This window comes from Cydia strobilella, chromosome 14 (genome assembly GCF_947568885.1).
Source record: "Cydia strobilella chromosome 14, ilCydStro3.1, whole genome shotgun sequence".
In the NCBI taxonomy this organism is placed as follows: domain Eukaryota; kingdom Metazoa; phylum Arthropoda; class Insecta; order Lepidoptera; family Tortricidae; genus Cydia; species Cydia strobilella.
In genome coordinates, this window is record NC_086054.1 from 4,020,826 (window position 1) to 4,042,952 (window position 22,127).

General features: G+C 38.4%; 2 protein-coding genes and 1 long non-coding RNA gene across 3 annotated transcripts; all 3 read right to left on the reverse strand.

The window, feature by feature from the left end:
• Nucleotides 1–554: 554 nt before the first annotated feature.
• On the reverse strand, nt 555–1,844 carry LOC134747496 (uncharacterized). Its single transcript, XM_063682114.1, has one exon. The coding sequence runs from the start codon at nt 1,693–1,695 to the stop codon at nt 559–561; it is 1,137 nt and encodes a 378-aa protein (XP_063538184.1). The 5' UTR covers nt 1,696–1,844; the 3' UTR covers nt 555–558.
• A 3,680-nt stretch (nt 1,845–5,524) lies between these two features.
• LOC134747345 (uncharacterized) lies at nt 5,525–13,744 on the reverse strand. Its single transcript, XM_063681979.1, has 5 exons — nt 13,564–13,744; nt 13,171–13,361; nt 12,818–12,968; nt 11,319–11,463; nt 5,525–8,723 (listed from the first exon to the last, which is right to left on the reverse strand). The coding sequence occupies exon 5, from the start codon at nt 8,364–8,366 to the stop codon at nt 6,171–6,173; it is 2,196 nt and encodes a 731-aa protein (XP_063538049.1). The 5' UTR covers nt 8,367–8,723; nt 11,319–11,463; nt 12,818–12,968; nt 13,171–13,361; nt 13,564–13,744; the 3' UTR covers nt 5,525–6,170.
• Nucleotides 13,745–14,792: 1,048 nt separating this feature from the next.
• Nucleotides 14,793–21,753, reverse strand: LOC134747331 (uncharacterized). Its single transcript, XR_010128314.1, has 3 exons — nt 21,642–21,753; nt 20,692–20,816; nt 14,793–14,948 (listed from the first exon to the last, which is right to left on the reverse strand). It is a non-coding gene; the product is annotated as an uncharacterized LOC134747331 (long non-coding RNA).
• Nucleotides 21,754–22,127: the final 374 nt, after the last annotated feature.

Sequence of the window (22,127 nt, forward strand, 5' to 3'; positions counted from 1 at the left end):
CTTGTGAGCAAACTACACACTCTTCCGTGATGTTAGTCCTAATATAATGAATTGATTCACATTTTGGCGCAATTTTCAGTAGCTTAGTCTCGTCGTCGTATATTGGTAAACTGATTTTGTAGTCAGGAGATATTTTTAATGTCATAATATTGTCATCGTAATCCAATGTTGCTTTATATTTCTTATTGAAGTCTTGACCAATGATACCATTTGTCGCACATGGCAATGTTTCAAAAACAAATACTTTATGATGCAATACATGACCTTTGCGATTAATTGTAAATTCATATATCCTATTGCTTGGACTTTGCCTCCCATACCATTTATAAGCATGTCATCGTTATGGATCGGGAGATCAAGTTCAACAGCATGTTTATATTTTATAGCCGATATGGAGGCGCCTGTATCTAACAGCCACGTATAAGGCTTGCTACCTACTAACAATTTAACATACGAACTATTGTTTGCAGCGAATATGTGTTCCATGTTAGTCACGAAAAAATGTATTTTCATTTTCTTGGCTACTTTGATGTTGAGGATTATTTACTTCTTCTGACATTACACGCATTTGTCCTCTACGTATCCACTTGTTTCCTCGAGCGCTAAAATTATTATTATACCTTCCTCGATACGGTCTAGAATATTACCATTTCCTCTGGTTGGCGAATGCTGGAATCCGCTGAAGCCTCCGCGATTTTGTTGCCTGGTTAAGTAAGCAATGGTATTGCCACGCGAGTTCCTATTGGTATATATTCTTGGGCTATATTGACCTCTTGGCCCATTACGATGTCCTTGTCGGCTCCTATGAGAGTAGTTGTATGGTTTATACGTACGCATTGACTCCTCAGCTGGTGTAGCAGATGACGTCTCCTCGTCCTTGGCGGATTGGATGGCATCTTTAAGCGTAGCAAAATTCCTGGCTGCAATTATAGTACTTAGCCTACGATTTCGTAAGCCGTCCGCAAACTTTTTTACAGCCATTTTCTCGTTCAGTGGCTTTAAAACTTTGAAGCTTTCTGATTTGCCTTCTGCTTGCGAAATCGTAAGTTCTACAAATAATTCCGAAATTTCTTTCCCATAATCTTGAATTGACATGTCGTTTTGTTTAATCTGCTGCAATCGGTTTTGGATAGCAGTTGCCGATTTTTGTGGAAGAAGGACCTGTTTCATATCAGTTACTAATTCATCCACCGTGTCGTAAGATGATTTTAATTTTAATTTAGCTGCTTGAGACAACCTACTTTTCAGTATAAATAGCATCAAATTCCTTTTACAATCAATACTTTTTAGCAAGGACGCGTAATATTCAAGGTTATCAATTAAGCACTTAATACTGTCCTCATCGTCAGTCATTTGCGGCAATAAGGATAAAGCCGTTTTTAAATTAAAAGTATCCATGTTATTTTCAGACATTGTTTCTTGTTGCACAGTACATAAATCAGAAATTTCCTTGTATAAATCTATAAAATTTAGTGACAATGTTTTAATTAAGTTTGCGTCTTCCTCCAAAATATTACCTTTTTGAATCTCTACTGATAAATGTTCTGAAACACTAGTGTATTGACTAAATAAAACATTTGCTTCGCTAAGTTTCTTTGCAATTAAATTTCCTTTACGTTTACTTGGACCAACTTTAATTAGGTAGCGTCTAATTTCTTTCAATTCTAAATACACACTTTTTAAGACATCAATCATAACTTACCATTTACTTTGGCTCGATGGTCACAAGTAGGTAGCACAGATCACTGATTTAATTACTTACATTAAAGCTATACTTATGTTTAATTTTAAAGTCCACTATAAGATTTCGCATAGTAGGCGTAGTCCAAGCCGTCATAAGTATATTATTGTCCCCGAACGGAAATTACAATAACGATACGCACCCGCGATTATTTAGGATTAAATATAACGCACTTAATTATGCACTTTTACGTCGCGCACTTGTAGACATATTACGTAGGTATAACGCGCACTGGATTATATAGATTTTATGCACTTTACTAATTAGCGGATAAACACTTTAATTTATAGAATAATTGACCTCACATTCCGCCTATGTCCTTGGGTGCCGAGGGCGCCGCTTGTAGCTGTCGCCGGTATGTGGACAGTCTTAGGGCATTTTGGTTAATGCCCTGATGAATCCACTGGCCGTGGCACTGTTTATAAGCACCGTACTTTTAGTCTAACTAGGCCGATGGATATAATAATTGCGATTATGGTGAGCACTATATTTATAGTGCTCAAGTGGGTCCGCACCTCCTCAACTGTGGCCTGGTTGACACCCCCCGAGGACGTCTGGGCGATCACAATCTCCTCCTGCTTGGTTTGCCCGGAACCCATGATGGAAAAGTAAATTGTACTGGGTACTTATTTGATTATTTTCGCAATGTCCTATTCTCTTGTCTTCATAAGGAATGGCACGCGTGGGCCGGCGCCGGCGCTTATCGGTGTCGTATGGACGTCTAGCGGCGAATTCGTGGAAGAATGTAACACTGTAAACTATAACTAGTTATCACTGCACTAATTATAACATTGTCTTTGAAAGTTTTTAACCAAAGTCTTAATTTATTGTAACATAAATAAAGTGAATTTTGAAATTACTTGAGAGGTATTTAGTTGTGCTCTAGGGCACCAAAAATGGCAGGGTCGCCATGTAAGGTTCGGAAGGATGAGTAATGAAACAAGCAAATGCTGGAATAATACTGGGCTCTATTTCATAGATTGCACCTTAAATATACGATCATAGATTAGATATGTATAGAGGTGACACCACAACATACTTGGCCGGAAATCCTTGTTTTCCCGGCCTCTGATGTAATGTACTATTCTATTTCCACCTATTTGTATACGGGCTTTTTCTTCCCTGCGAGGAGGGAACAAAGTGGCACTTTTCTGTTAAGTTGGTGTGAAAAGCAGTATGTGTCACATAGGAGCAAAACTATTTTCACCTTGGGCGTTAACACTTGAATCCCTCACTACGCTCAGGAGTCTATTTTCCTGTAGGGCTTACTCCTCCATTCATTGATTTGTACAGTAATGAAATTGATATTTTCGTATTAAACGCAACGGCGGCAGCATGCAATCTGATTTGATATGAATTTTTCTTCGAAAAATTTATGCGTTTACCTCCGACTAGTTTCGCTACTACGCTGTGAAAATTTTCAACTCGATTGCTATCCACATTATGGATTAGACTTCTTGAGTGAGCGGCAACTCATGAAAAACACTGATTTAAACTTTCACGATTTTTAACCATTATTATTTACAACGACGGGACTTAATCGCGTAAAATAAAATAAGTTTTAACTCACTCATGAAAGAGTCAGTTGATACCTTTTCTTTGTTTACAGTCCCAACTTGGGTGCAAAAATATTTTTTGCACCGACTGTGTTCTCCGAACGCGTGCAGGTGGGAACGCAGTATGTCGACAAACAAAAGCTCCACGTCAGAATTATCTTTGTGTTTTTTAATAGCTTTTATTATTGTGCAACGAAGAGCCATTATTGCTTTTCGTGTTAGACATTTTAGGTGTGTCAATAAATATCTTGTCTCTGTCGTAAGCCCTACCAATTTATTACAAAAGTTCCTCATAATGTGGTTGCGGCATCCTACTTTCCGTCCGATATAAGTCTTTTATAGACCAAACCGTGCTGTTCTATAGACTTCTTAAACCCTTCAACCAGAATGCAGTTCTCCATTGCTGTTGAAGGTCCACTATAATTTTTGAAACAGACATGTTCCTTTGGCCTGGTCTCTGTTTTTTCTGCCGCTGCGCAAACTTGACAATATTTATTTTTGATTCCCAAATAAAGAATATCCCCAGTATCGCAGCTGCGCCAGAAAGAGCGGAATAATTTTTTTTGTAACTTCGTTTACTCCAGCAACCGTCTGCTATTACGTCGGTCTCGCCGTATCCTTCTTTCGTAACTCTTCCTTGGGATATACACTGAAAAAAATGTTAGGTTGGATTTACCAGATTCTGCGTAAATGTAACCAAAGTTTGCGGTTGATTTCGGTCCTATCACAAATTTTTGTTGATTTTACCAAACACTTTAAGTTGGCGTTGTACCAAATTTATTTGGTAGATTACACTTATATTTTGTACAGTTTTTACCAAAGTAATTTAGTAACATTTCTTACCAAAGTACTTAAGTATAATTTTTTACCAAAGTAATGTAGTAAAATTTCTCACCAAAGTACTTTAGTATAATTTTTTACCAAAGTATAATTTAGTAAAATTTCTCACCAAAGTACTTTAGTATTTTTTTTACCAAAATACTTTAGTAAAATTTCTCACCAAAGTACTTTAGTAACATTTTTATCAAAGTACTTTATTAAAAAATACAATGTAGTTTGCTGCAATCTACTAAACAGATATTGTATATTTTACCCAACAAACTTGTCTTTTTTACCAAATACATTTAGCATGTTCTACTGTTACCTTTTTTGGTACAAATTACCGAAGGTAGTATAATAGAAAATGCAAAGGTATTTGGTAAAATATACAACAAAAATTTGGTAGATAGCACTTATTATATGGTAGAATGTATCAAATCAGTTTGATAGAGAAAACTAAACTTCACTCGTAAGTATAATCAATTTTATTTGGTAAACTAACAAACAAAATTTAGCAGTATTTACCAATCACGTTCAGTGTATTTTATCAGCGTTAGTTTGGTAATAATTACAAGCTTGTTTGATATATCTACCAGATGTGTAATGCAGTTCTCACCAAGGTTAGTTTAGTAAAATCTATCAGATGTGTATCGTGCTTTTTATCAGAGTTAATATTGTATTGTCTACTAGAAGTGTATCGTAGATTTTACCAAATATAAATAGTATTATCTATCAGGTGTGTTTCGTATTTTTTCCTAAAATTTGTATGGTAATATCTAACAGATTTGTGCTGTAGTTATTACCAAACTTAAACTGGTAATATCTACATATTTTATCAGTGCTTGTTTTGCTGATTGTACCGGTCTTAGTTTAGTAAAACATACCAAATAAGTAGTGTAAACTTTACTGGTGTTAGTTTGATTGATTTATCAAACTAACACTAGTAAAATGTACACGACTTTTTAGGTATATATTACAAAACATAAATTACCAGAATATTAATAGGGTGTGGTATCATTGAAAAATAGGAACTTAGTAGCTAATCTGCAATATTGCTGACATGGTATGAGAGTAAAAAAAATCATATTGCAGTTTAGATTACGTACTACTTTCGAGACCACACCCTAAAAATATAGTAGAAGAAAAAACCTTACAGGTAATACAGGATCTGAAAAAATAAAAGGTTTTAAGATCGTTTAACAAACACTTCAAAAATATATAGGCTTATTGGTAACTCAACATATTCCTTTTTAGGGAGGTATATAGTAAAGCTTATAATTTGCAGTTAAAGAGGTCATGTAGGCTATCGGAAAATCAGCAGTTTCTAGAATACGTTGAATTACCAGTAACCTTATTTAATTAATATAAGGGCTTAATTAAAACGGTGGTTTAAAGAAAAATAAACTGATCTTTGGTATTGAAATTTATTTTACCAAAAATAAAAACAATTAAATACTAGGTCACTTATTTTAAAATAACTTATTTCTTATGTTTTTTTCCACCTTTTACTATTCTGCTATTGCGCGGCAATTGGTTTTAAAATAGTGTCAACCGTAAGAATACAGTGCCAAGATACAGCTGGCAAAAAAAACCATAAAGCCAAGCATTCAAGAAGCTATGAACAGTTTCATTCTTCATGCAAAGGTAGGTACAATTTCACTTTTAACACTATTGTGAGACTTTCCATACTAATGGCGATAAAGATTTCCACCCCCTAAGCATTAACTGATTTTGACAAATTTTTGATATACCGTCAGTCGGACCAAAATCTAAGTTTGTACGTTATTTAGTTTATTAAGACTATCTATGGAATGGCTTTACTATTATTTGTTTCATTTAATTTTAATAGTAACTAAATCGACAATAAGATTCACCTGTGGCAATAACATGAACATTAGTGGGAGAAATAATTAAATTTTCTGGTTTCAGCAGCTCCATGGAATCGTTTTCTCCTTCAATTGAATAAGCTTGAAAATGATCATTATAACCAGAGCATTTTAATGATTTACATAGAAAATATAAACTCATAGAGTATTTAGAACGAAAAATTCTTTCTAATTTGAAAAAAAAAAATCATCTTCATTAGTAGTAACTATTATCATTCCTGGGTTATACTTTGTGCCCTTAAAACGTATCCATTGAAAATCACAAGTTAAATCAACATCTTGATTAGAAGTATCGTTAATGTGAGAAATATCCACACGCGACTCCCGTACAATAACTTTTCCTAATTCCACTCGAGACTCTAATCCCTTCTTTACAAAAAGTCTGTTTGCAAACGCTAACTGTTCTTTCATTAGCAACGTTAAAGAAATGTTTTTTCTAGAAGTTATGATGTGAGCCGTGTTTTTCAATGTTTTGTGTTTAGCTTCAAATCTCATGCACCATAATTGCTTTAAGGGGCCCACCTGCTCAATAATATGCGGGTAATGTAACATCAAATGGTGTTTCGGTTTTAATGTATCATTAAAAAGGTTAATGTAATTTTCATGATGTTCAGTAATTAAAGATTCTAACAATTTTACAGTCGGAGCATCTACAACGCTACATGATATAATCTGAATTATTTTTAGTAAGATTGTTAAAAATTGCCATACAGGATCGTCACTAGGAACTAAATCTCCAACTAGTAGAGGGAACAAATGTACAAACGTCAACATTTCCGAAGCTGACATTTTAAACTTACTGCGAATTAAATGTTCTTGCTTGATGCAAACAGACTTATTGTTAAGCTCTGTAACTGAATAGTCAAATAATTTTAAGCGATTATTTAAAGTGACCAGGTCAAAATAGTGTATTTCAGTATAATACAAAATAATATGAGCTAAGTCGTAATGACACACTCCTTCGAAAATATCGTGCATAATATCAACACAACAGTTATCTACTACGTGAAAGCTAGGAATATCATTAAAACAACAATATTCACTTATTCCCGTTTCTGTAACATTATTTTGGTCAATGTCATTAGCATAATTATCCTGATCTCTTAACAGTGCATTATCTGCTTTGGTTTGTTTTGTCATTATAGATTTGTGACTTTTACATATTCTACAGTAGTAATTGCTGCTAAAAGATTTAGAAAATCCGAGAATTGTGTTTAGTCCTAGATTGTCCCCTAATATCATTCCAAGTATAAAATAGATTTTCACTTTACCATTTTCAGTATTTATATCTATACCTTCTTCCTCTAAATATGTTAATTCTTTAATGAGTTCGTAGAATGCCGAGTGATTACCGTATATCTTAAAAGAAGAGTTGTACAACATTGCAACAAACACATTATCCAGCTGTGAAAGATATTCCTGTGGCATAGTAGGAAATTGATAATATACAGCTGATATTGAATGTACACCGGCGTGGCTACCTAAGGGATTATTACATTCGAAATCATCGAAATATATAAAAAAAGGACAACAGAGTTTGCCTTCTTTACTTGCAATTTTTTTTTGCCAAATTAAACTGTGAGCAAAATTTGGAAAATTAACTTCGTTAGGTAAAGTATTTGTATAGGGTAATTCAAAAATTTTCTTGAATAATGAGCGAAGCGGTAGTTTTGCGCCAGTACAGGATTTAGGCGCAAGCATTACTGAAGTGTTGACTGTATTGTCAGCAACATTTTCATTAATAATGTATTTTTCAGGAGCAATGTAGCAATTGATATCTGTAAAGTATTTTATAATTTTATATTCAGTGCGTAAATTACCAAAAGGATTTGAAATCAGTTTATGTATATTATCTATTTCACTTTGACTGAACTCATTATAAATAGGCATTACATGTTTAAAAATATCACCAAGAACTTGGGTAATATGAAGTTGAATATTTTCTAATATTTTAAGAGCAGTTTTCCGGTTAACCCCACTGTCACTGAATAATGAAAGCGCTAACGTAGCGGCAGATTTCTCTAACATACTATGGGCAGTATCCAAAGCGTTCTCACGACAAACATTGTTTAGAGGATGATATTCAAAGGATTCACAAGGATCTAACAAACTACACGTATCAGGTATATTTTCACTTAAAGTGCAATCATTTGTAGTGCAATCAGTATCAAAAATTGTTTGTGTATTCAAATGTTGGGAAATTAAGTGGCGTCTAAAAGAACGTACATTTTGATATTCGCGATCACATTGATACTGTTTACAGCGATATGTTGCGTTTGCACTTAAGTTATGATGATCTTTTAAATGTTTACAAAAATCGTTGTAATCTTCAACTGAAGCGAGACATTTGAAACAAACAAACATTTTGCTTAAATTTAGCAGACAAATCACTTATTCCAAGTCGGAGATAAAAGATGAGACTCCTGAAAGCTTTTTGTCTGATTTTGTGTCGATGTTATAAAAATATTTTTGTAGAAATAGCCAAATGTGAACGGCTTCTGTGGGATATTCTGCGTCCAGGCAGTGAAAAGTTTTGAAGCATACATCCAGCGCTTTCAAGAACGAGTCTATTTTATAAATGATGTTATCATACGCAACATAAAAGTCCTTTAGGGCATCGATGGTTGGTCCGACAGCAACAATGATGGGTTGGCACCGTAGACCCTTAGCACTTTGGGCTTTTCGCCGGTAGTCCAGCTGGGTAAGGACTTCGCTTTGGTTCTGGAAATTGGAATGAATTGTTAACTTTTAACCGTATGTTTTTATAATTCCTAGTCAGTGTTGACACCGAGCATTTGTTATTGCTTTGGTATTGCAATTACCTATATTTATTTATCTACATCCATATCATAACCTCTCTATAATATATTCAGAACCGATAAAGTAACGGCCTATATTATCAGACCTCTATCTGTGGGTGCATCATAATTTTAACTTTACGTTATCGATAACCGATACCATTTATATATCGAACGATATGGCAGTCGGCCCCCAACTCTAGTTTGTCTCTGAATTAAAAAAACCGGCCAAGTGCGAGTCGGACTCGCGTACGAAGGGTTCCGTACCATTACGCATAAAATGGCAAAAAGTCGTTTGTTGTATGGGAGCCAGCCTTAATTATTTATTTTATTCTGTTTTTAGTATTTGTTGTTATAGCGGCAACAGAAATACATCATCTGTAAAAATTTCAACTGTCTAGCTATCACGTTTCATGAGATACAGCCTGGTGACAGACAGACGGGCAGACAGACAGACAGCGAAGTCTTAGTAATAGGGTCCCGTTTTTACCCTTTGAGTACGGAACCCTAAAATATGGATGCGTGTCATGCGTGAAAAAAGTTTTCATTTGCCGCCATTTGACGTTTAAGATAAGATAAAATATACACAAAGGTATTTTTCACATCACCTATTCGAAAAAAGACTTATTCTTCCCCGCTAGGAGGGATCAAAGTGGCACTTTCCTTCCCAGCTAGGAGGGAACAAAGTGGCACTTTTCTGTTCTAGGACACGATTTTTTTTCTTTTTTGCATACTATTTTTTTTAGGTAAATCATATTTTGGAATATAATAATTTCCTCATAAGTGATGTGAAAAACAGTATGTGTCACATGGTAGCAAAATTATTTCCACCTTGGGCGATATCGCTTGAATCCCTCACTACGCTCAAGATTCTATTTTAGAATCCCTCGCTACGCTCAGGATTCAATTATAGAATCTTTTGCTTCGTTCAGGATTCAATGTACGCCCTCGCCGTAAATATGTCATTTTGCTCCCTTGTGACACAATATACTATTAACGTCTAAATGTGCCATTTTTTCATCCTGTTTAATTTTGCATATATTTTAGTTGGCACTTTTTGTCAGGGACCGGACAACCCTTTCCGCGATAAAACCCTTTCAATTAGCGATATAACCCAGCTGACACATTGAAAGACTCCCTTTTGAACTGCAAGCCCATTCATACCCCTACCTTTGACTAACCCTTACCGAAAAGCTAACCAAAAATAAGGCTAGCCCTTAATAAGGGTTTCCCTTTGCGTGAAAGAAACAGGATTAGTATATATCTACGCTAGTGTATGAAAAGGAAAGAAAATACGTGCCTAGTCAAAGAACGCCGCCGTCGCCGCCGACGATCGCTCGGATTCGAAGTAATGTGTGCTTTATGAACAAGGTAGACTGACTTGAATTAGCACGCTTATATGCTAAAAGGGAAGCCCTTTATAAGGCTAACCCTTATAAGCAATATGCAAGGTGTTGGTAAGGGTATTTGGGCTACCGATTATTCAAATGTGTTAGCTTTATATAAGGGGTTTTAAAAGCAAAATGAAAGGGTTTCGTCTGGCAAAGGGTATGGTGAGTTAAGCCTTATGCAATACCCTTATAAAACCCGGATAAGGGATAGCGGGCCGGTCCCTGCTTTTTGTAAACTACTAACATTTATTGACCTATATCTATTGTTCTAAGAACAAATTAAATTATTTTCTATGAAAATATTCTAATTTGTGTTTTCAAGTACTATTTAAACTATGAACTGAAATAAATGTCATATACGAAGGAAAAAAATTACCAAAGCCTACAGTGTCCAGCTCTGGACACTGGAGGCTTTGGTAATTTTTTTTTCCTTCGTATATGACATTTATTTCAGTTTATATCTATTGTTTACCATGATTATTCAAAGATGGACAAAGATTTACCACAATTATGAATAAGGAGTGAAAATTCTCGATAAAATAGCTTGAAACCCCCAAAACTTCTATGCATTTGACATTTTGAAAGATCTCCATCTACACTAGCGCCCCTAGCCGCGAAATTAAACGCGGTAGCCCTTACTGCGCGATAGAGATGTCTCTTACGTGGATGGAACCTGAAGTTGGGCCACTGTTTCTCTTATGCCACGAAAAAATTTAGTGTGTTTATCTTACCCCATCTGACCTTATATACATCAGAGCAGTAATAAAAGGATTCAAATTCAAGAGGATCGCGAAGCAACGGCGAAAACTAAAACTTTCATACAAGCGATAATGGTTTCCACCCTCCAATATCTCACACATTTTCAGTCAATACAAAAGCTAGGTTTGTACGTTCCGCTTTTTTAATTATATTCCTGTTTTAGTGTTAACATACAAACATTTCAGCCTTATCTATTTATTGAATAAATAAATATTTAATAAACTGAATAACGTACAAACTTAGATTTTGGTCCGACTGACGGTATATCAAAAATTTGTCAAAATCGGTTAACGCTTAGGGGGTGGAAATCTTTATCGCCGTTAGTATGGCAGGTCTCACAATAGTGGTAAAAGTGAAATTGTACCTACCTTTGCATGAAGAATGAAACTGTTCGTAGCTTCTTGAATGCTTGGCTTTATGTTTTTTTTTTGCCAGCTGTATCTTGGCACTGTATTCTTACGGTTGGAACTATTTTAAAACCAATTGCAGCGCAATAGCAGAAGTCTCTTACATCTGGAAAATAAAAATAAAACACCTTAAATATCTACTTAAAAAATTACAATACTTTGCCCGGATTTACATATGGCCAAAAAGCATTTTTTACAAGCTTTTTATTAACTTGCAATGTACCTATGTAAGTAAGTATGTACATATGTAATATGTAACTATGTTTGTAAGGGTCAAATTTTGCAAGTTACATTTGACCCAGTTCCCGGTTTCCGATGATGCTGAAAGTTTACATACCTACGTAAGTCAGGTGACAATGTAATATTATGGTACCATCGAGTTGATCTGATGATGGAGACAGGAGGTGGTAATAGGAACTCTGTGATAAAACAACGCAACCTAATTGTGTTTGGGAAGAAAAGTACAGTCAGCAATAAGAGCTTGTACCAAAAATGAAATTTTTGCCAAAAACTTATTTTTCCTAGATAAGCCCTTTAAACATGGTCATATATCTATCCAATTCAAACTGATCCGATTATTGTGCCAAAGGCCAAAAATTCAAACTGAATTACGATTTGACTTCGTAATACTTATATTATGTTGCTGCAAATATTAAGAATAAAATAGCCCAACCAAGTTTAGAGTTGCCCCGTTATGGCCACTAGCTATTTAACTGTGTTCCGCCAGAAAACAGTTTAAACAGTAATAAATTGCTAATAACAATTACAAACGCAAAGAAAAATAGGAAAAAATCCATAGCTCAGTTTATAAAGGATAAAAATCTGAATTTCTCGTGTTTTCATCACCATCATATCAGCCGAAAGACGTCCACTGCTCGACATAGGCCTCAGGGCCTTTCCGCCCCAACGGCCATCAGTTCTACGTGCAATGTGCGCCACCCACTGCCACATTTAACGATTCGGAGGGCTACATCGGTTACTTTGGTTCTACTGCGGATGGCCTCATTTCTGTAGGCCGAGCACATGATTGGCGCGACAGTATCTCGCCGCGAGATATTCTACCCGTCTTTTACCAACTGTATGAATTAAAGAGGGACGGGTAGTCTATGTCGCGGCGAGATACTCTCGCGCCAATCATGTGCTAGCCCGGGTGATGCGATCACGCAGAGAAAAACCCAGCATAGCCCTCTCCATGTGTGTTTTTACAATAGCAAAAACTAAAGAAGTTTAGCCAGATAACTGTTTATCAGAGATTTTTTTGCTAAACCTCCGAAACTCTCTTTGCTATTATAAAAATACACAAAAAACCGTTTCATCCCTTTTAAATATACTGAAAAAATATAAATGGTTTTATTACCAAAACTCACGAATTTCACACAAAAACCGAAACGTCGAGTTCGGTTTTTGTGTGAAATTCCTGAAAATTTTGATTGATACGAGTATAATGATAACCAACCAACCTTCACTTGGATTTTCTTCAATCAATTTAATGTAGACAGAAGCAGCTTTAATTGTTTTTAAAGGATTAAGCGCTTTCTCTAAAAATATGGGCCATTTTTGGAATAGTCGGAGCTCTGATCCTTTAAACTTGAATTCGAAATCCAGTTCAATCTCAAAAAAAAAAAAACATGATTATAAATATATATTTTAGTAAGGAAAATGCGTTAAGATCTACCTTACGCACGCTCGAAAACGTTGCGTAATTAGGTACCCCGCGGGAAGTGGTTCAAATATTGCTCACAAGATTTGAAACAAACAAACAAATATACGAGCTAAAGCTAATAAAAAGCTTGTAAAAAGGGACACAACTTACCAACTTATATCCGAAACTCAATTTATATGAGGGCCAATCGTTCACTATGTCATGTACGTTTGCAAATTTTTCGCATTGTAGCTCCTTAAGGCGCAATTGAGATGTTTTCTTCCATTTCTCGATTACTTCGGGCACTGGCTCCTTGTTGTATTTCAGCCAAAGTTTTAATTCTTCATATTCTTCTCTAGATACTGGTGAACAATATAGATCAAGTTTAGTCTAGCTACAGCCTTTATTTATGTGCTATTAATGTGCTAAAATCCATCAGAACCCTTTGCTCATTCGGTTGCTAATTAGCAATAAGGTAATTATTAAAAATTATTTGACTAACTAGCACTCGGAAAAACAAAGGGTTTTTCGGGGATCTTGTATAATATATGTTCAAATTTATACCACTTTGATTTTCAACTTCTGCGTCAGCCGGAAGTGCCGAAACGTCGTCGGTGCTCGTGTGCGGGCGGTTTATTATTACCCCACTCCTTCGGAGTAAACGTTTGTGATTATTGTATTTATCTGTCAGTTTTCCCCTCGCCGGGATATATTTATTTCTGCCAAACTTTTGGCTTCCAATGTAGTATGTCTCCTATGGAAATCAAAACTTTTGTAAAAAAATATAAGGAACTAAGCATGAAAGTCAAGGAAATCAAAATAAACATTGAGTGTATTTGTCATGAATATCAACTTAACAACATGGAAATGATAGTTTTTAGGGTTCCGTACCCAAAGGGTAAAACAGGACTAGTACTAAGACTCGGCTGTCCGTCCGTCCGTCTGCATGTCACCAGACCTGCTAGCATGAGTTGCGTTCTCGCGCGCGACTGCAAGTACGGACTCGCGCGCGAGAACGCAACTTATGCTAGACCGCCAGCATGTATCTCATGAACCGTGACAGTTAGACAGTTTAAATTTTCACAGATGATGTATATCTGTTGCCGCTATAACAACAAATACTAAAAACAGAATAATATAAATATTTAAATGGGGCTCCTATACAAACGTGTTTTATTTTTCGTAATGGTACGGAACCCTTCGTGCGCGAGTCCGACTCGCACTTGGCCGGTTTTTAATATGTCGGCTTCACGTGAAATGCCCCTACTGTAACTACATAGGTATTTCGTTTCATTACAATTTAAAAAATAAGTTTGTATTTCGATACCTTTACTTCTGTTAGGACTAACGAAACAATTTGGGCGGAAATCTCTTGAAATTGTTCTTTTTTCATTACGCCATATTTCTTCATATGGTATTCCACTACTGATTTTACCAAGTAGTTCCGTGCCGCAGTGTCTAATTTACCATTTTTTTTTAAAGAAGCTAGACACATTTCTCCAGCACTATTGCTTTTTAAAATAATCTCTAAGTCATCATTCTAAACAAAAAAAAAGTACATTAAAATGTAAACAGAATATTTGCATGTAGGGTAAAGCAGAAAAACGCTTAGGTGGCTGATAATAGGGCATGTTACCCTAGAATAATATTTTCTTCAGGACGGATGTTAAATAGCCCGAGATGCCACCGTCGGGTTAACTTTTTGCTAGTCACGATTCCAAGGACAGAGGATACTATGGCAATTGATGCCTACGTAAATCTATTCACATCAGATTATCTTGGGTGGACAGAGAAGTACCAAGACATAAAATAAAGGCAAAAGAACTTACAGAAGATTTGTCTTTCGTAATAGTCGCCGTAGTCGGCAACTCATCACTGCTTGTGCTTTCCGCGGGACTGGGCGCAGAAAAATCGCTATCAATTAATAGAGTTTCATCAGAGTCTGTCGCCTGTAACAAGCAATTATATAATTATAAAGGACTATAAAATTTGTAGTGTAATTTTTATCCTGAAATAAATAAATCTAAAATCTAACACTCACTACAAGCAAATTTTTAACAAAAATACCGGTCGGTCTCCGCCCACCGAGGGTTCCGTACTTTTTAGTATACAGCAGAAATACATCATCTGTGAAGCTATTCATTAGAATAGTAGGTTTCCCCTTTGGGCATGGAACCCTATTACTAAGACTCCGCTGTCTGTCTGTCTGTCACCAGGCTGTATCTCATGAACCGTGATAGCTAGACAGTTGAAATTTTCACAGATGATGTATTTCTGTTGCCGCTATAACAACAAACCCTAAAAAGTACGGAACCCTCGGTGGGCGAGTCCGATTCGCACTTGGCCGTTTTTTTCCTTTGGGTACGCAACCCTAAAAACGAGAAATAAAAAATAATTTAAAAATTTGAAAAAACTCCCCAGAGTCCAGAGGGCGCTCAGGGCAGCAGGCAAGCGGCCTGATGGCCTAACTTTAGTGCCGTGGGAGAGAGGACGGTGCTTGGTCTGGGACGCCACGTGCGTCAGTACCTTCGCCGCCTCGCACATAAGTCGCACAGCACGCGCGGCCGGGGCGGCGGCCGAGTCTCAGGCGGTGGTGAAGCGCCAAAAGTATGCTCCATTGGGCTCGGGGTATATTTTCGTCCCTTTTGCGGTGGAAACGGCGGGCTGCTGGGGTGCTGACGCGAAACAATTTGTGCGTGACATAGGCCGTCGACTTAGGCAAAAGGGAGAGGACCCCCGTTCCGAATCGTTTCTGGTGCAGAGGCTGTCCATAGCCATCCAGCGGGGTAATGCCGTGAGCATTATGGGCACTTTTGCACCGGAAACGATAACGAACGGGTTTGACTAAATTACTTCGTGTAATTATCTAATTATTTGTAAGAAATAATTTATGTACTTAATAAATAAATTATTTTATTAGAAAAATATTATAAACTGATCAAAAACTCCCTACCCAATATACTTTTATAGAGATTTAGAGGAACATAGTTGGGTGAGTAAAAGGTACCGTTGTCGGGTTAACTTAAACTGATTTATTACAACATAATCAACTGTTTTTATACATCCTAATCTACGGCGGTACAGACCTTATCTTAACTAAATCAGCGCGTGCTCAAACCTATACTAAGTTATCGACACGCGCCGATAATATTTTGCTGACCGCCATAGTACTCCCCCCTTTTAAAAAAAATAAAAATAAATTAGCGGATGGAGCGGCTGTCGCGGTGAGAGTGAACGCTGCTGGCGGCAGGGGCGAGCGCTGGCGGTGGCGGCGAGTGATGCTAAACTTAGCAGAACTGCTGTCAATGCTCGGACCTCACGGTTTCGGTTCCCGTCGGAGGAAGAACTTCGCTTGAAGGAGCTTGCCGGCGGAATGGTGGCTTCTGAGCGTCACGGTCGTTATATAGTTGCTCTACCTAATTCTGAAACCGCACCGCACGCCCCGATTTCGTGACATACGTGCACATATGCCGCGCGTCTGCGCTATCAGCATGATCAGCATCTGGACCGGCTAGCAAGAATGCGGGCTTAAGACGATCAATAGACACGTACGATTCTTTTCCGCCTTTTTGAATGCAGAAAACCTTATCTGTTCTCGACACTACTAGGTACGGCCCTTCGTACGGCGGAGTCAAGCTCGGGCGGAGAATATCGCACCTCACAAACACGTGCGAACAGCGCCCCAGTTCAGGATGAACAAAGATCTTCTGGCTAGTACACCGGCGCGTAGGTACCGCTGCATACATTGAAATATTGCTCCGAATCCTTCTTACAAGCTCGTCGTAGGTCTCTGAACTCTCCCCGCCCGTGAAAAAATCTCCAGGAAGCTTAACTGGCGCACCGTACAACATCTCCGTTGCTCTAAACCCCGTGTCGTCCCGAACAGCACTCCTTGTTCCCATCAGCACCGAAGGCAACTCCCGGACCCAATCCCGAGAGCCCCTAGCCATTAAGGATGCCTTGATGGTCCTGTGCAGACGCTCGACCTTAGAATTCGCCTGGGGATGGTACGCAGTTGTCCTGATCCTTTGCACCCCTAGGAGCTGTGTTAAACACTCAAATGTTCTGGACTCGAACTGGCGGCCTTGATCCGTTGTTATGCGCAGAGGGCAACCAAATCTCACTATCCACCCCTCGTAAATCACGCGAGCCACGGTCTCTGCCGTAATATCTGTGACTGGAACAGCCTCTGGCCACGAAGTGCAGCGATCTATCATTGTCACCAAATATCTTTTTCCCTGGGAAAGCGGCAATGGCCCCACAATGTCACAGTGCATGTGCTCAAAACGCGCCGACGGAGCGAATTCCCCCAACGGCGCCACCGTATGTTTCCAGACTTTTGACCTTTGACACCTAATGCAAGCCTGACACCATAGGTTTACGTCCCTGTTCATATTGTACCAAATATACCGTTGAGATATTAACTTCCTGGTCGTACGTTTCCCAGGGTGGCTAATATCGTGAACCGCCTGGAAAAGCATCTTCCTGTATTTCTCTGGAATATAGGGACGATTGACCCCTGTTGAAGTGTCGCATATTATCGCAACCGACATTCCCGACATGTTAACTTTTTCCATTCTCAACTTTTTGCTCTTATACAATTTTACTAACTCAGCGTCACCTTCTTGGCTTCTTGCTAAATCAGCATAATCGATCGGCGACGGCATGCATATTTCGTCGACCGCACGTGACAAACTGTCAGCTACTACGTTATCTTGACCGTGAATAAACTGAATGTCCGTGCTGTACTGAGATATGTAATCCAACTGGCGAACACGTCGTGGAGTATCGTTAACTGAAGGCTTTTTGGTAAAAGCATACGTTAAGGGTTTGTGATCCGTAAAAATTGTAAATTCTCTTCCCTCGATCAACCGTTGAAAATGCCGCACCGCCATGTAGATTCCCAATAACTCTAGGTCAAAAGTTGAATACTTCCTCTGGGCCTCACTTAAACCCTTTGAAAAAAACCCTAACGGCTGCCATGCATTGTTTACCCTCTGGTGAAGCGCCGCACCCACGCACGACGAACTCGCATCCGTGAAAAGTGCCAACTGTGCGTTCTGCAATGGATGGGCCACCGTTATTGCATCCATAACGTTCTTTTTACACTGCGCGAAAGCCTGCTCAGCCTCAGGAGTCCAAACGATTGCCGTATTGTCATTCTTTTTTGTGTCCTGCAAGTACTCATTTAGACTAGTTTGATATCGTGCTGCGTTGGGCAAATTACTACGATAAAAATTCACCATGCCCAAAAATCTCCGTAAATCCTTGACAGTCTTAGGCTTAGGAAAATCTGCGATCGCCTCGTACTTCTCCTTGGTAGGACGAATCCCTTGGCTCGTTATATGATAACCTAGGAAATCCATTTCCGCCTTAACAAACTCGCATTTCTCCGCGTTGATCGTAATGCCGTTCTCATTAAGTCGCGAAAACACGATATCTAAATGCTCGTAGTGCTCGCTCTCGTTTCGCGAGGCTATTAGACAGTCATCCACATACACGAATATGAAATCTAAATCCCTGAATATGGAATCCATAAACCTCTGGAACGTCTGACCCGAATTCCGTAACCCAAAAGGCATTAACGGGAACGAAAATAATCCGAAGGGTGTAATTATTGCAGTTTTTTCCACGTCCGCAACAGGAATACAATGATAGGCTTTGCGAATATCAATCTTGCTGAAAACCTTCTTATTTTCCATAATATATGTGAAATCTACTAGCCTCGGAAGAGGGTACTTGTCTGGAACAGTAACCTTGTTTAACATACGATAGTCTCCGCACGGCCTCCACTCGCCATTCTTCTTTTTTACCATGTGAAGCGGACTCGCCCAAGGGCTATCGGATGGCTGACATATGCCCAAATCCATCATTTTCTGAAATTCCTGCTTAGCTACATGATACTTGTCTGGTGGCAATGGCCTCGCCCGTGATGAAATCGGTGGGCCCTCCGTCAAAATGTGATGCTTAACGTTATGCTTTGGTGGCTTCTTCATAGACGATAGTCGAGTTATATCAACGTACTTCTCTAAGATCTCCTTAACTCGTGAATCTATTTTCTCATCAATTGTTCGTATTGAAAGTATTGACGACCGCTTCACTCTAACAATGGTTGCAGGCGTTGTAAGCTCTGTAACTTTGTCAATTAATCTGCGACCATGAATATCTACCAAAATCTTGTGATATTCTAAAAAATCAGCCCCCAAAATTGCTTGCTTGACGTCAGCAACCACGAACGTCCATGTATAAGGTCGCCGAAGCCCGATGTTGAGCGTCAAATCCTTCTCGCCATACGTATTAATTTTAGTATTATTGGCTGCGTATAGCATATACTTGGTGTCCCTCTTAGCTCTCCCGTAGAGTCTCCCGATACAGGAAACCGCTGCACCTGTATCTACAAAAAATTTAATTCCACTGCTTTTGTCTGTAATTGTGAGGCGGGAGCTAGGATATATCGCACAAAGGTCCGCCGTTCTCTGCGCGCGAGCTAGTTTGTAGCGTCCGTTTTCCCATGCACATGGCTGCTGGCACTGTCCCGCTCTTTCTCCAAACTTGTAATGATATGTACATAACCAATTGTTACGGCCCCGTGACCCTGATCTTGACGAATAGCGCTGACGAAATGCATTCCGCTCCATGCTACGTCGATAATTCCCACGCGCATGTCGTAACTCACTTATGTCTAATTGCATTTTTGCCAGCTGTGTTGTTACGCTGGCTAAGCAAACCACGACGTCATCGCTTTTACATGTCTGACTATTTACTACGGACACTTCCGCCCTCTTCGTGTTTTCGTAAATTTTATCTGCCAGCTCGCAAGTTTTGTCATCGGAAAGCTGGTCTGTCGCTGCCAAAACCGTCGTAACTGACGTGGGAAGGTGGCGTAGCCACATAAGTCTCACTGTGTCGTCATTAATCTTGTCACTGGCCAGATTTCGCATTTTACGCCACAGCTGAGAAGGCTTCTGATCCCCTAGTTCTACTTCCGACAATAACCTTTGAAACCGGCTCTGGTCAGACTCTTCGTAGCATCCGATTAATCTATTTTTGATAGTTTTATACTTGTCCTCCGCAGGGGGTTTGGTAATAACGTCGCTGATCTGCTGAACTTCCTCCTTGGTCAGCTTGGCAATAACCATGTTGTACTTATATTCATCTCCCTGTTTCTGTGGTGCCACGATTGCTTCAAATTGAGTGAACCACAACCGTGGAAGGTCCCTCCAAAACTCTGGAATGCGGGACATCACTGACGTTGCTGCAATTTCCGACACGTCGGCATTAGCGCTGCCCGGAGATTTGATCTGATTCAGTGGAGACATAATGACAAAGCAGCAGTGTTACGAAGTCACACGTAGAGAGATAAACTTGTTATTCTCACCAGTAAGTATTGAAATTTGCAGCCATACTTCACTTGCCGTGTTCAATCGTCCAACAATAGCGTGGCCATCCTGTTCTTCAGTCGGGGTCACCACTTTAGAGGAACATAGTTGGGTGAGTAAAAGGTACCGTTGTCGGGTTAACTTAAACTGATTTATTACAACATAATCAACTGTTTTTATACATCCTAATCTACGGCGGTACAGACCTTATCTTAACTAAATCAGCGCGTGCTCAAACCTATACTAAGTTATCGACACGCGCCGATAATATTTTGCTGACCGCCATAGAGAAAAAAATTACATGAATACTTACATGAATGATGTTTTGGAGTTTGTTCAATCCCCGCTTGAATAATATACGTTCTTTTAAACTCGGAACAAGCTCCTTGAGTTCTGTTTCTTGTATGTGGTCAAGCAATTCCAACGAAATCTGATTTACTAAAAAACAAGAGATATTCATTACATTAGTCTTTTAGCACATTATTTAAGGTTTAGTTACACACCGGCAAATATTCGACTTAAGTTGGCACTTCGCTCAGTGTAACTTTATTCAACGTGAGGTGCCAACTTAACTTGGTCAGGTTGTATGTAATTTACCTGTATAATGTTTGAAATAGAGACACCGGATAGTAACTGCCATATTTTGGGGTAAACAAATTGAATCTAAAAAACAGTCACGGTCATAATCGAAGTCGTTGATTACACGTAATTTCTAATTTAATAATTTAAATATTCACATGTAACATTTGCGTAACACATCTAACGTATTATTTGTTCATAGCAAAATACGCGAGCGCACGTGTAATATAAATTAAGTTACTCCGTAATAAAATAACATGATAAAACTAGTTTCGAATTTCGAACCTTCACGAACGTTCACTACGAAACAGGTCAAAACCTGCACAACGACAAAATCATTAGTCAAAATTTAATGGTCCGCCGGCCGAATATTCGGCGCCCAGATACAGGATATTCGGCCGATAGTCCGAATATCCGGTATCAGGCCAAACAACTATCCGTTGCATCTCTAGTTTGAAATAAATGACTCACTTGTTGGGGTTTTTATATTTAAAAGGCCAACCAAACCAATCTGGTAAATTTTACTGAAGTCAAAAGTAAAATAGCTAAATAGGTACCTTACCGCTATTTCTAGGTTAATATCTAGGCATGAGATAGGATCCTATTCATTTTATCCTTTCACTTCTCTCTCCAATCACTAAATTATTAACACCATAGGTATATAATATCGATCAAAATACTTACCTTCAAAATTTGTTATCGTAGATTCCGACAAACCCCATTCCTTTAAATATGCGCCGGCACTCACACTTTATTCTTTATTCAAACAAACACAAGTATAAGTTTACAGCGACCTACGCCAAGACACTTATACTGTTAATACATAGTCAGTATCATAAACATGTATACATTTTTCGAACTACGAGTATCTCTAGGAACTTAAATTAAACATACATACTACAAAGTTACATAGGTAGAGTTTAAAAAAATCCTGACACTACTTTGTAAGGACGGCCACTTGTCTGCGAATATGTCTGCGTTTTGGATTGAAGCTAAGAAGTTATTTAGTAATTCTATTGCTCGGTACGTGGGTGCGTTTGAACCGTGATAGGTGCGGACATTTGGATATGCGAAAAGGTTTCTGGCTCTACGTGCGCTACGCCCTACTGCAGCTATGTAGTTGTCTGGGGTAAAAATACGCATACGCTCCAGAACAGATGGGTTGTCAAT

What these genes read in the sequence shown, in the direction of transcription:
- LOC134747345 (XM_063681979.1), bottom strand. Translation starts at nt 8,366, where the DNA reads ATGTTTGTTTGTTTCAAATGTCTCGCTTCAGTTGAAGATTACAACGAT.
- LOC134747496 (XM_063682114.1), bottom strand. Translation starts at nt 1,695, where the DNA reads ATGATTGATGTCTTAAAAAGTGTGTATTTAGAATTGAAAGAAATTAGA.